We start from the raw sequence: 13,078 nt of genomic DNA, 5'->3' as shown, positions 1-13,078 counted from the left end.
GAGGCACTGCATCAGTGGGGCAATTGCACTTGGGCTAGCTTTCAAAGGCAGATCACAGAGTGGAAGTCACACAGAGGGGATAACACATCTTGGAAAATCCCTTAGTAAGTGACAAGATGTACAGAAGTTCATTTTGCAACACTTGGAGAATCTAAGCATAATTTTTCCAGTATTTCTTTAAGAAATTGACTTTTGGCAGCTTTATGAAAACAAAAATATTTAAGCACATTTTTAAAAACAAAATTCTATGGTTGTTTACCCCGTGCACAACTTAACCTAAACAAAAATCATCAGGTACATCATTCATGATGACTGTAGGTCATGGAATCTTCATATTCAGTGATATGGGCATCACCATCATCTCCTGTGCCTGTAACTTCTGATCAGAAATTGTCACACCTCTTCAGGCACAATGAAGCAGGGCTATTATTCAGCTGGAAAGGAACCATCACATCTCCCTTCCTGAAAGGCCTAAATTCCAACCTACATAGCAGAACTCAAATTTGTCATATACTCTGCGTTCCTCGCTCTTGTAATCTGATAAAGTTTCTGCCAAACGTTCAGATTGCCTTATCACAATATCATCAAAAAATAATCACTTCTTATCTAACGTTTAAAATTTTGGCTCAATTTGCTTCTTTACCATGCAGTAAATATTATTTCTTACAACAATTGTTACCTACCTCACTAAGCTGGTCTTGCACTTTCTTGATTCTCCGAATTTCAGGTGTATCAATTGTGGAAGCATATGGCTTTCCTTTTTCTTTTCTATATTTTTCTTTGTATTTGTTCTGAAAGAAAATAATGACAAATATTATTAAGACATATCCTAAAGCTCTGGCAGAAATTTGTAGCAATTATAAATTTGTATTTCTGGTTCGCATAGGAATTTGGGGTAGATTATTCAGGAATACAAACTAGCATTACTCAGTTACATTTGCAGACTTCTGCTTATTTTAGGCAGCTGACTTTCTTCCATCTGACACAATAGAAGAAAAAAAAAACATTTCTAACTTTATCCTGGTTTAGATCACCTCTAATTGATCATACTTTCTTTAGGAGCTTAGTATTGACCAATTTACAGTTATTTGTTTCAGTGACCAAAGATAAGGAAAATATGTGGTTGAGGGTAGCAGTCCTAGACCTACGATCTCATGTAATCCTTTAGCAGTGAACGCTGGTAGGTAATATACATTAAAATTTAGGAAAAGAGATCTGATACCATCTACATCTGTGCAGAGCAGTTGTTTTCCACTTTTTACAATGTCGTACAGTATTGGTTTACTAAACTTTGGTATCCTGTACAACAGATTTAGGTTGGTGCTTGTTCGTATATACTGTGCACTAGGATTTTTCTTGGATATATACAGAGGTATATAGAAATTTACCATTATGAAAAATATTGAGGTTTGCTATCCGATAGACATTAGCCCCCATTACCTTCCCTCACTCAGACATCCAAGTCAGATAGCGCAGGAGTCCTACTAACTGACACCTCTTACAATCTTCAGCCATCTGCCTCAAGCCACTTTTCGTGCCTAATGATTACCTAATGCCCTTAAACAGGAAATGGGCAAGAGATTGGCTAATTCCAAGAAGCAAATCACACTAAAACACGTCATGAAATGAAGTACAGGAGCCAAAATGGTAGTATGAAACTTTACACTAATACCTGTCGAATATTTTTAAAGTTGGTGTTCCTTGAGAAATAAAAGACATGGGACAAATTACCTCACTGAATAGGTCCTTCATTTTATTACTGTGTTGGAGGTAAGGTGTCAAAAACTTAGATGGGTCCACTTTTGTCCGAATTATCTTCTTTCTGACTGGAGGTGCTGCATCCTCAACAGCAGGTTTTTCATGCTCAACAGTATAGGTGGTAGTTCTAGGACCTGTGAAGTCTGTGCTAAGGGTCTCAGTGATCTCAGTGACCACCTAGGAATAACGAAAAAAAAAAAATTACTTGCTTTATAACTACAAATCATCATTTTATGATAAGCATTTTTCACCTCTCTTATCCAGTAAAACGTTGCTCGGTTCTTACACAGGAACCACCCTCAAGAGTGAAAACCAGTGACACTTTTCCTACCAGGATTACCCACTATGCTTACTATGCATCACCCAACCTAAAAAAAACCACAAGGAATTAACTGATTGGCTGATCTCTACATCAAACTCATGTAATTATTCTCCAGAGGAACTGGAAGAGTGGGGCTCCTGTTGCTTCTGTTCTACATGCATAACCTCCACTGGCATCAGGGGAGTTTTCAGGTGGGACAATCGGCAACTAAAACCAAAGGGTAGAAATGTTCTCCTTGCCGAAGCTGTGTTGAAGACGCAGGTCACAGGGCCAGGGCTCCTAATGATGTCATTGAATGATGTGAAAGCAGGTCAAAGGAGAATAGTTATGCAAAAAGATCATTTTCTTCTTGCAAAAAGAAAGAAACAGACACAGCAGATAGACAAGATCAAGTCTTTGGGATCTTGTAGTAAGTACACGATGCACCAGCTGACTGAACAAATAACCTAGAACCCACCTTTTCTACTAAACTACATTTTCCCATAGCCAGATCACAATCATGGCAGAGACATAGCTGAGATACTTATTCAATCAATCGATTAAGCATCCATTGGAAATAAGCCATTAATTAATATAAACTGCTTATGTTCTTTGTTTATCAACATATTCATGCTGTAAGCAATTATTTTAATAGTAAGGTTCTAACTAAAAGCATTTAAAAATAATTTTTACATCTTGAAAATGTGCTCCAAAATCACTTGAATAAGTGTCAAGTTTTATTTCATATCAATTAGCTTTAAAAAAAGCAACTTTAAAAGGGAAGGCCTGAAGCTCAGATTTCTGATAGCTATTTGAATTAGTATGAGACAGACCAGAAAATGTACCAAGCGTTAAACATGAAATTGAGAAGTATACAAAACTTAAATTCCAAAAGGTTTGTTTATCATGTGAACATTAATTGCATTTCAGTAATGTTGTCCCAGGATGTTACTAGTTACTTCAGCATGGCCACAAGTTTCTCTCTTACAACTCTTCCCAAATATACGAGTGTTCATCCAGGTGTTTTGGCACTGGAATCACTGGAGAGTTTGACACCTGTCTAGGCAAACACTACCTGCCGTTAGCCTTATAACGAAACAGTGAAGCTATGTGCCTTTGTAAGAAGTTGTAACATATGTCTAAAACTTGGAGAGGCTCGATTCTGAAAATGCAGCATTTTGTGCAAGAAAATGCCTTTAATTTCATATGGTAACTCACAGGAGCACACGACACTAATGCATTAGACTGTATTTACAGCTGATGGGAAAAGGTCCGATCACATTAGCTAGAAAGACATTCGTACTCATATGCAATTCTTCACTCCATAATACTGTTTTCAAAAACTGATGCAAATCAGACGCAGAAATAATCAGGCATGCTATTCCTCCCTTTAAATCCAGTCTGGCTACAGATTTTAGAACACCTAATGAATGCAGTGGACAAATTAATCCTAAAAATAATAAGATGGCAGTCTTTCTTCAAAAGTGTAGTCCTAGGATACTTGCTTAAACAGTATTAACCAAATTGTATTTTATTAAACTAATAATATCAGAAGACTTTGGGAACATATCGTTTGTTTGGAAGGAAACACCCCCACAAAGTGAGACATCAAGCTTTTGTTTCTGCATGAGCCTTTGCCATTAAGAATATTTAATGCTAACGTTGCAGAGAGCTGGGTTATGTCTATATTACAAGCAGAATTTCAAATTATGGTAATAACTCCTTGGTCACTCAAATGTTTGTTACCAGTGACATGAAAAAAAATCTGCAAATCACCACTTTTCAGTGAAATTACACCAGGTGCAGGGAACAGAACTGATACATGTAAAGTGGTTTCAGGCAGAATGTTTTTAGATCTCTCTTCGTAATAAAGTTAAGTGTAATGCATGTATGTGCCTGTTGTTCATGCGTACATATCTAGTCACATTCACATCCCCGATAACTCTGTTCACCTTTAATACTAATGCTTGGGTTTTGTCCCTACGTTACCTAAGCAACCTTCCTGCCAACATAACCTGTTGTTTCATTTTGCCAGCTCTTGTGCAAACCTAGCTGCCGGGCAGGAGCAAAGAGCAGACTATCAGCAAGATGCAGTGCCGGACACAGATCAGCACAGTCCTTTCCTGGTGGACACATCCACTGCTCCTGCTGATGGAAACCAAAGAGTGGCAGATAGGATACTCAGAACAAGCTAGGAGTCCTCTAGATCATCTCATAACAGGGTCTCGCAGAGGAAATAAAGTATTAAGAAGCAACCGTTCACTGATATTTGTGTGTTTAATATGAAAAAATACTCCTCAGAATACAAAAGGGCACTGATTTAGCATTATGCACTAATTACATGCACATACACATCACATACAACATCACAGGGACCTTTACCTCATGTGGTTCACCCTCCTCAATAATTGTCTCTTCAATGTAGTACTATTAAAAAAAGAGAAAAAGAGTTAGTCCCGATCACACAGAATATCAAATTGCATCTTCTGTTAAGCTGTTTTAAAGACACGCTTCTGGAGAAATAGGACTGTAGTTCGTCGGAGCCTATGTAGTCATATTTGCATCCTCAGTAATTCTGAACATCTGTTCATTTTTTGCATTAATGATTGGATTTTTTCCGTACGTTCCTCAATTAATCATCCTCTCAAGTAATTAATGAAGGATCATTATCTAATTTTACCCACAAGGGGGAAGACAATGGTGACCACACTACAAGAAAGAATCAGCATTCAAAAAACCCAGGATTTTCCAAGTGTTTGGTACTACGCTGAGAGGACTGTAGTAGGTTTCTCTCTCTAAGGCTGCCCTCAGAATTGTTCCTACCTACCAGTCCCTGAAAAACACCAATAATTACTGGCTGCCAGCCATACTCTGTACTTCTGATCACAATTCTGAGCGCAGCAGCCCAGTCAATTTACCACCCACTTTATTGTCCACTTATCCATCCCACATCTCATAAATTTGGTGACAAGAAGACTACGAGAGACTGTTTCAGAGGTCTTCCTACAATAGTCAAGGTATGCAACATTCACAGATATTGTGTGCAACATTCATTGGTCTCCACTTGCCCATAGCAGCAGCAGACTCATTATAAAAAGCAATGAGTTCGTTCACCCGTGATTTGCTCTTGATAAATCAATCTTTCCTGATCCCCTGGACCTTCATGACACAGAAGGCTTTAGAAATAGCTTCTAAAAGGATTGGATCCACAGCCTTTCCAAGGACTACAGTGAGGTTGACCAGCCTGTCATCAGATCAACCCTGTATCTTCTTTCTTGCCTTTCCTGAAGATGGGTATGACATCTTTTTCCAGTTGCCAGGAACATCCTTGCACCAGTATGAGCTTTCAAAGACAACAGCAGCCTTGCATGTCATCAGCCCCAAATCCACTCTTCTGAAGTCCGGGATTGTAATTCTGTTTCTCTTACTCTTCTCTGAGTCTTCAGCTCCACAGCCTCATGGTCACTGCAGCCATGGCTGCCCTCGGCCTTTGCATCTTCCAACAGTTCTTTCTTGTTTCTGAGCAGCACGTTCAGCAGACCAGCTCTCCTATTTAGCTGATCAATCAACTGCATCAAGAAATTTATCTTCAGTAGATTCCAGAAATCTCCTAGGTTGCTTGCTACCAGCCATAGGTGCTTCCAGCAGATACTGGTGGGGGGGTTAAAGCTACCCATAACCACAACGGCTGTGCCCATGAGGCTTTCTCCAGCTGCCTAAAGAAGTTCCCAGCACGCTGCATCTACTCTGAAGTGGCAAATCTGCCCGTGGAGCACGAACCTTCCTCCTGTTGCCGGAAACCATGAGCTTCCTGCCTCCTCCATCCTGACGGCCACCCTCCATCATACATTTAACCAGGGTCTCCAACTGGCACTCCCTCCTTGCCACGTGTGGCTCTGCCTCTTGCTTTTCGCGAAGGTGCTGTCCACCTCTTCTTCACCTTCCCTGATGTCCACCTTCCTCTTCACGTTCCCTGATGGTGCAAAGCCAGCTCACCTCCTCCTTCAGCAACCCGCAGCGCAACTGACCAGAAGACATCTCCCACTGGAGAGGCAACAGGGCTACCTCCTTCCTCACTCCCCGGCTGGCAGCCGGCCTTTTCCCGCCGCCCGCCCCGCCGCTCCCTGAGGCGCCGCGCGCGGCACCCACCAGATGGCGGCCGCACGATGGCGCCGTCCCGCCACCGCCCGCCGCCCCGCGCAAGATGGCGGCCGCGCCCAGGCGTCGCCGCCCCGAGGCTTCGCCCTCTGTCTCCCCTCACTGCTTAACGAAGGAAAAAAATGTTTAAATATCTTTCTCCATCCGCTGCAGTAAACAGCGGCTATTTTATTCTAATGGTGCTTCACTTGCCACAGACTTCCAGAAAGGAGAAAATGTAAAATCCGCTTTTTATCTTTGAAAATCTCCACAGCGAGGATTTGCTCGCGATCGCATGCCGCCAAAACTGTGGGAACAGAAAGCCCTTTGAATCAAGCCCTATAAAAATTCTCATTAAAATTTACACCCTTTCCCCAGCGTTGTTCCTCAAAGGTAGGTTCGCGTAACCAGCCCGCGCTCTCCAAGCTGTCTCATTTTGGGGTGTTTTGGGGGAATTCCTGCTCACCAGCCCCGTGCGCTGTTTGACCGACCTTCCACGCAGCCTCGAGTAACGCAGCCGCAAAGGTGTGCGCTGTTCACTGGGGGGTTTGCACATCACAGATGGCTACAGTGTCCAGTGCAGGCGAAGAACTCCAGAGGAAGAAAAAGTAGTATCTGAAAATCCTCAGTGCTTTCGCAGCCACTCATTATTCTGCAATAATTTTCTACTCTTTTGGAAGATGAATTTCTGATATATATATATATATTCTGTATATATTCTATATTCCTATATATATTCTGTATATATTCTATATTCCTATATATATTCTATATATTCTATATTCTAGATATTCTATATTTCTATATATATTCTATATATTCTGTATTTCTATATTTCTTATAGTTGTAAACAGGCAATTCATCCAGAAGTGGATTTCTTGTTAGGAAAACTCTGGATAGGCTTAAGCTGCCTTGAAATTGTGCCAGGTGCTCCGGTTCCTGGTTTCTTTGACTCCTCACTGTGAGCATCTCGAGGGAAGCTACTGAAGCAGCACCACCTCGGCCTCTCCTAGGGACGGGGTTGCAGGAAGGTGGTCAGTGAAAGTTAAAAACAAAGAATGAATCCGAGCTGTGTAGACAAAAAGCCCAGCATACTGTAATGCCAGCAGCAACAAATCAACAGTGACAGCAAATAAATACACAATTTATTACAGAGAGCACAGGACGCTCAGGAAGCACAAAGGCAATTACAAGTAACATGGTAATAGAAAACTTAACAAAGGGCTGGTGTCTTTGTAACTAGCGGGTACAATGGCTTTCACATGGACTTCGTGAATGGTAACACTTATTTTCCAAAACACGTTTAAATAATTCAACTGGGAAACCATTTGACTTGACTTCGTTCATGATCTGAAATATATAAAGTCAGCAGTCAAGGCTCAATGCCGTCACACAGCCTGAAATCAACAGTCCATTAAATACAGGGTGGAGATAATGACTTGTGGGATGTCCGCGTTTGTCCTGTCGTTGTCTTTTCCTCAGACAAACACCGAGCAATTTGTTATAATCACTTATGTATTTCATAACACACCATTTCAGAAGAATAATAATGCAGCAGGTAAGACCACACTGTTTGTTAACCTCCTATGCTGTTTCAGTAGCAAAGTCATTATTCCAACAGCACTCGCTCGTAATAGTAAGCTGTACAGTTCCTGGGGATTCTTTTAATGAAATTGCTGAGACTAAATAATTAGGCATACAACTGTGAGTTTAAATGACCTAGCGCCAAATTAATCCCTGATGCAACTGCACGGACGTCTCCAGGTTTCAATCTAGCTCCATCGCTGCCGCTTCTGAGGCTAAATTGGTTAACGGTGCCTTGGCGGCACAAAACCACTGGACTTCTCCATTGCGGTGGGCACAGAGGCGAGGGTGGAAAGGGGCTTCCAAAGTCATCCTCTCTAGCATGGATTGGATGACAGAGGGCAAGCCAGGAGGGAAGAGAGATGGACCACTGCGGCTATAATTATGCAGAAGAGTAACCACGAAACCTCGCGATGGGGGTGCGGGATGGTTAAAATCCTTATTTAAACAGAGAAACTGTGTCAGGAACCAGAGAGATTTTGCTCCATTGAGCAACTATTTTTTTTTATGCTGTTGTTTTTTTACTGATCAAACCATTTAACAGATATTTATCCATACCCTAATCTTCAGAGGGCAAACAGCAAGTAACCATCTCTGTTCATGAGCAACGTCTCATTCAAGCAATCAATATATTCATTCACAAGGCAGGAAACAAATGTTTCGACTCTCAGATTTTCTTCTTACCTCTACAACTTCTTCATATTCTTCTTCCTCCATTTTGAGGGTATTCTTCTGTCTCTCCCCCACTCACTGGTCACGCAGCAGATAAAAGTGAATACACAGTATTAGCCCAAGAGTGAAAGTATTACGAAAAGCTACTAGTCAAATTCATAAAGCGCCTGGATAACAGTTAGTAACTATTATTACAATGTTGTTAGCTAATTAGTGAAAGAACTGGAACAACAGGGAGAACTAAAGTTGGGCTCTGGCATTACTTCTGACTATTATGGGAAAACATTGCATTAAGTTTCAAACATACCAGCATAAATTATAATTTTAGATAAATATTTTATTCTAATAGTTGTGACATCAATACTGGAATTCAATGAAAATGAAAAAGAAAAAAAGTCAGAGGAAGAGATTTCTTGAAGCATGATTTGATTTTTTTCATTACAACAAAATTATTTGAAGAATTTTTCTTTTCCCTGTGACTATTCTATACTATTTCATTACATTATCCAAGCTCCTGTGTTAAGGGGAGCTTTATCTGTCTGTATATTCCAATACATTCATTCACAAGTAAAAGCATAATGTAGACAAGGATTGTAAATATTTTTTGAAGTGACCTTTGGTTAATGAGGCAATTTCTGTCTTCCCAGCATTAGCCTATATAGATGCTCTGTTTTGTGGGGTTTTTTTTAGCTCTTGTGGCTTTTTTACCTTTATTTCTTCAGACCTGGAAAATATGAATATCCATACAGTTGGCTGAATTACAAAGTACAGGTTACTGTCAAAACCTTTAAAAGAATTAATTAGCACAGTGATTTTGCTGTGAGGCAAAGCTACAATTTTCCGTCCCAGACTACAGCCCTGTTTCTAATGTTGGTAGGGGATGAGGCTTTGGAACAGCTGCTCCCGAGTCCAGAGATATTTGCCGTGTAAGCTAATACTACCAAGCGACAGGGTGGTTTTGTTTAGCTGGCTAAACTGCAATTCCTTCTGAGGCAAGTGAAGTCTAGTAATGCAGGTTAAATATAGGAACATAGAATACTGTCCCTTTTTAGTTCCAATGTGTTGAGAAAAATTACCAAAAAAAAAAAATAAAAATCAATTTTTTAAACCAGAATGTTAACTATTAAAATAAATGAAGAATAGCTCAATTAATAAGTGGCATGTGGTGTGAAAAAGCAGGCCAAAGTTTATGAACAAGCCCAAGAAGTAGGGATTGCATATAAGGATACAACCTATACAAACTGTCACTATTATAAAGTTCAGTTCCAGGTTCTTCCCTCTGACTGCGATTTGCAACTAGCCAGCCAGGCAAAAAGTCTGACTTCCATGAACAAGGCACGACTACTGCTCCCAGAGAACTATGGAGTCAGGAAACAGCTCAAGATCCTATTCTAAGGAAAAAAAGTCAAATGTGATTAAATTGTTCTTACCAGCAACATCTAGTAAATATCCTTGGGAGCAAAGCCTCTCCAGTCTTCCCTCCTGAGCAGCACTGGGCGAGAGCGAGCCTGGTGCACCGGCGCCTAATTACGCGTGTAATTACGCACAGCCAATCTGGCTCCTGCCTGCTCGAGTTTCAGCCCTAAATATACTTGATGACCCCGGAGGGGCCACCTGTTCCCAGCAGCACGAAGGAAAAGGGAGCTGGGCACTTCTGTGCTCCCGAGGGAACCCAAAACACACTCGAGCTTGCCTGAACTTCACCGGGTCTCTGCTGAAACAGATCTCTAGGCAAATCCAAGGGAGCACTCGAATGGAAAAAAAAAATGCACTTTTTTTCTTTCAGAATTTCTCATAACAATTAATTTGAATAAGCAGAGACAATTTCATTCCTATATGGTACCTGAATCAAAACTATCTAAATTCAAGAATCTCTGAACTTCAGAGAAAGGAGTCTGGACTTCAGACTAAATTTTTAGTGTAAGGTGGTCTTTAATTTCACCCCTTAAGTATACCTGAAGTGCTTTATCAACCTAACTTGGCGCAAATCACGCGTCAGTAGTTTTATCACTTGTTATGAAATATTACATAGCTGAACACACAGACCTGGGAACACATGAAAACTGCCCACTTGCAAGGAAAAACTTGCAAGGAACCCGATTAACAGCCAGTATGTCTGGTGAAGAAAGAGTAAGCATACATGATAAACAGATTAAGCGACAGGGGGGCAATTCTAACATACAAAGTATTTTGGAAGGTCGAGAATTATATGACGTATAGAGTAGAATCCTGGTGATGACCACAGAACTGACCTCTTAGGTCATCTAGTTGACTCACATAATAGGATTGCTTTAGTTCTTCAAGGGGGTACATTTAAACGCCAATACCAACAACCACCTCTTTTCATATACTGTATCACATAATTCAATAAATGATTGTCAGGAGCCCTTGAGAGACACCTTCTTGATCCTTAACTCTTTCCAGAAGTTAATATTTATATCCAGATGAAATATCATAGCTCATTCACTACTGCCAAGTATTTTATACTCTGCACAGAACTGTAGATCCTTCCCTTTCTCCTTTAGGCAAGCTGTATGATTTAAATTATTTAGCATGTTGCTTTACTAGGTAATCCTTCCACTTTTAATCTTATTTCTGTTTATTTAAAAGTCCTTCCATTTCTTAGCATCTTTTGAAGACATCCAGCAATGAATATAGCGCGTTGATGGAGTCTCACAAGAGCAGCGTCAGATTAACCTTCTGCTCTCCAATCCAGATCCCATGCGTGTGCATTCCAGAAATAGCTCATAGAGCCATTTTTCTCCAAAGTACTGCTTTTCAGATTGGCTGCATAATGTGATACGTAAGTGATGGCAAACCTTTGTGTAGTGAGGGCGAATTTTTTTTTATTAAATATGTAATTAATCATTGTTGCTTCCAGCTCAAATCCCTGTTGGTGCCAAAATTAGTGCTGTGGCCGGTGCCTCACCATCCCCCTTCCCAGTTCTTTTCAGCAAACCTGGGCTCATGGCCTGTTCTTCAGACTCAACAGTTGTACTTTACATTGCTCGTCCCTTAAATGGCATTCCTCCGTAGTCACGGCTACAACACTGGGTGTCATTATGCCTCATTGCAATCACCTGATTTCAGTCAGGTGTACCAGACCAAGGGAAGCTTGTGCTCCTCTGTCCTGAGAGTTACTCTGACAACCTGAGCAAGCGTTTTCAAACGGGGTGCAATCTTCTGTGCAGTTCTCTTGCAAGTTCCTGCAAACAATCTCTCCCTTAGCGATATACTCTGCAGCTCCCAGCTTACTCGAACATCACCTTCAGATTCTATTACAGTGCAGTTCAGTATACCTTATTTAGCCAGACACTAAACCAGGCCAAAATTACATGCAGGATGCAAGTAGCACTTTTTCTGCTGCTGAAATTGAGCTGTCTTTGGTGTGAAACTCAGGAGATCTTTAGCAGCAGACAGTTCAGGGCTGCAAACAAAGCATGGAACAACCCATCATAATTACAGAAGAGATCTAAGAAGCAAAAGTGTTGTTGATGAAACAAAAAGTTGGACAGAGCATAAGATTTATGTTCTGACATCAGAACACGACGAGGGGAGGAGAGTGCTCTTAGGGCACCTATGGCTGTCAACGAATCTTTCAATTCTTACATTTGCTGCTTTGCTCCATCAGCTCCAGATCTCAGGAAACAACTCTGACAAAATTATCACTACTAGCTTCATTTTGGTTTAAAACTGAAAAAACCCACTACATTTTCTGTGATTTCTACTCAGTTCCACAGCTGGCTTTTATTGGTGAATATTTAGTGTTCACTTGCTCAAGCACTTTTATCTGCATACAACACATACCGAGACGTGTTCTTTACACACCTGCCCATACATAAATAAACTGTTATTTGTATATTTATATAGAATACCTAAACACAGGCACACATATCTTCACATATGTCTATACATTGGTCTTCACTGTGGAAATAAACTAGTATGCTCATTGTTACATTTCATATCATTCACTTCTCAGGACCGTTAAAATGTCAATGATACATATTCATATCGCAATATCAGCACGTATTGCATGCTGAAGTACAACATGCATAAGGTAAATGGAACAGTAATGGTTAATATTAATATTTTTTTAACTGCTGTATTGTGAAAATTTGTGTCTGTGATTCGGCTTTCAAGTCACTGTTCGCTGGAATATTCTGAGAATACCAACCTGACTTTCTGGAGGACAAATGTTTCAAAGGCGTTAGGAAAATTCTGCTGTCGGTGACAGCCTGGCAGTTCTGATACAGGTTAGCACACCAGACCAGATTGTTTTATCCACAGTACAGAAATATGCATATGCTCAGCAGTTTTGAGCTAAAAAGACAGAATGGTGCAAGATGACTAAGGTAGAGGAAGATGTTGTTTTGCATTTAAATGGACAAAAATTTTAAAGCAGAAAATATTTTCTTGTACTTAATTTTTTAAAATATGAAGTTCCATCAGTCCTACTTACCAAACAGTAACCACTCGGGGCAGGGGGAAAGGAAGGGAATAACACACGACCTTCTCTAGATTTATTTAGAAGGTATCTAATACAAGAACTATGAAACAGCAGCCTACGTATAAGCACTCCCCTAACCCACACAGCATTCACATACAAAAACTCAATGGTTTTTTTCT

General features: G+C 40.4%; 1 protein-coding gene across 16 annotated transcripts in view; it reads right to left on the bottom strand.

Moving 5' to 3' along the window:
• The window catches only part of NEB (nebulin), a 127,999-nt gene extending 118,035 nt beyond the window's left edge, over positions 1-9,964 (bottom strand). For 15 of the 16 annotated variants that reach the window (XM_075429673.1, XM_075429677.1, XM_075429678.1 and 12 more), the window contains exons 1-5: positions 9,883-9,964; positions 8,465-8,530; positions 4,442-4,486; positions 1,732-1,935; positions 684-791 (exon numbers count right to left, since the gene is read on the bottom strand). In XM_075429673.1, the coding sequence (XP_075285788.1) occupies positions 684-791; positions 1,732-1,935; positions 4,442-4,486; positions 8,465-8,497 (390 nt within the window). In that variant the 5' untranslated portion in view covers positions 8,498-8,530; positions 9,883-9,964. Of the gene's footprint in view, positions 1-683; positions 792-1,731; positions 1,936-4,441; positions 4,487-8,464; positions 8,531-9,066; positions 9,177-9,882 lie in introns of all 16 variants that reach the window. The other variant, XM_075429674.1, reaches the window with a different exon arrangement.
• Positions 9,965-13,078: the final 3,114 nt, after the last annotated feature.

The sequence above is a fragment of the Opisthocomus hoazin genome, chromosome 9 (assembly GCF_030867145.1).
Source record: "Opisthocomus hoazin isolate bOpiHoa1 chromosome 9, bOpiHoa1.hap1, whole genome shotgun sequence".
In the NCBI taxonomy this organism is placed as follows: Eukaryota; Metazoa; Chordata; class Aves; order Opisthocomiformes; family Opisthocomidae; genus Opisthocomus; species Opisthocomus hoazin.
This window is presented reverse-complemented; position numbering and strand designations above follow the sequence as displayed.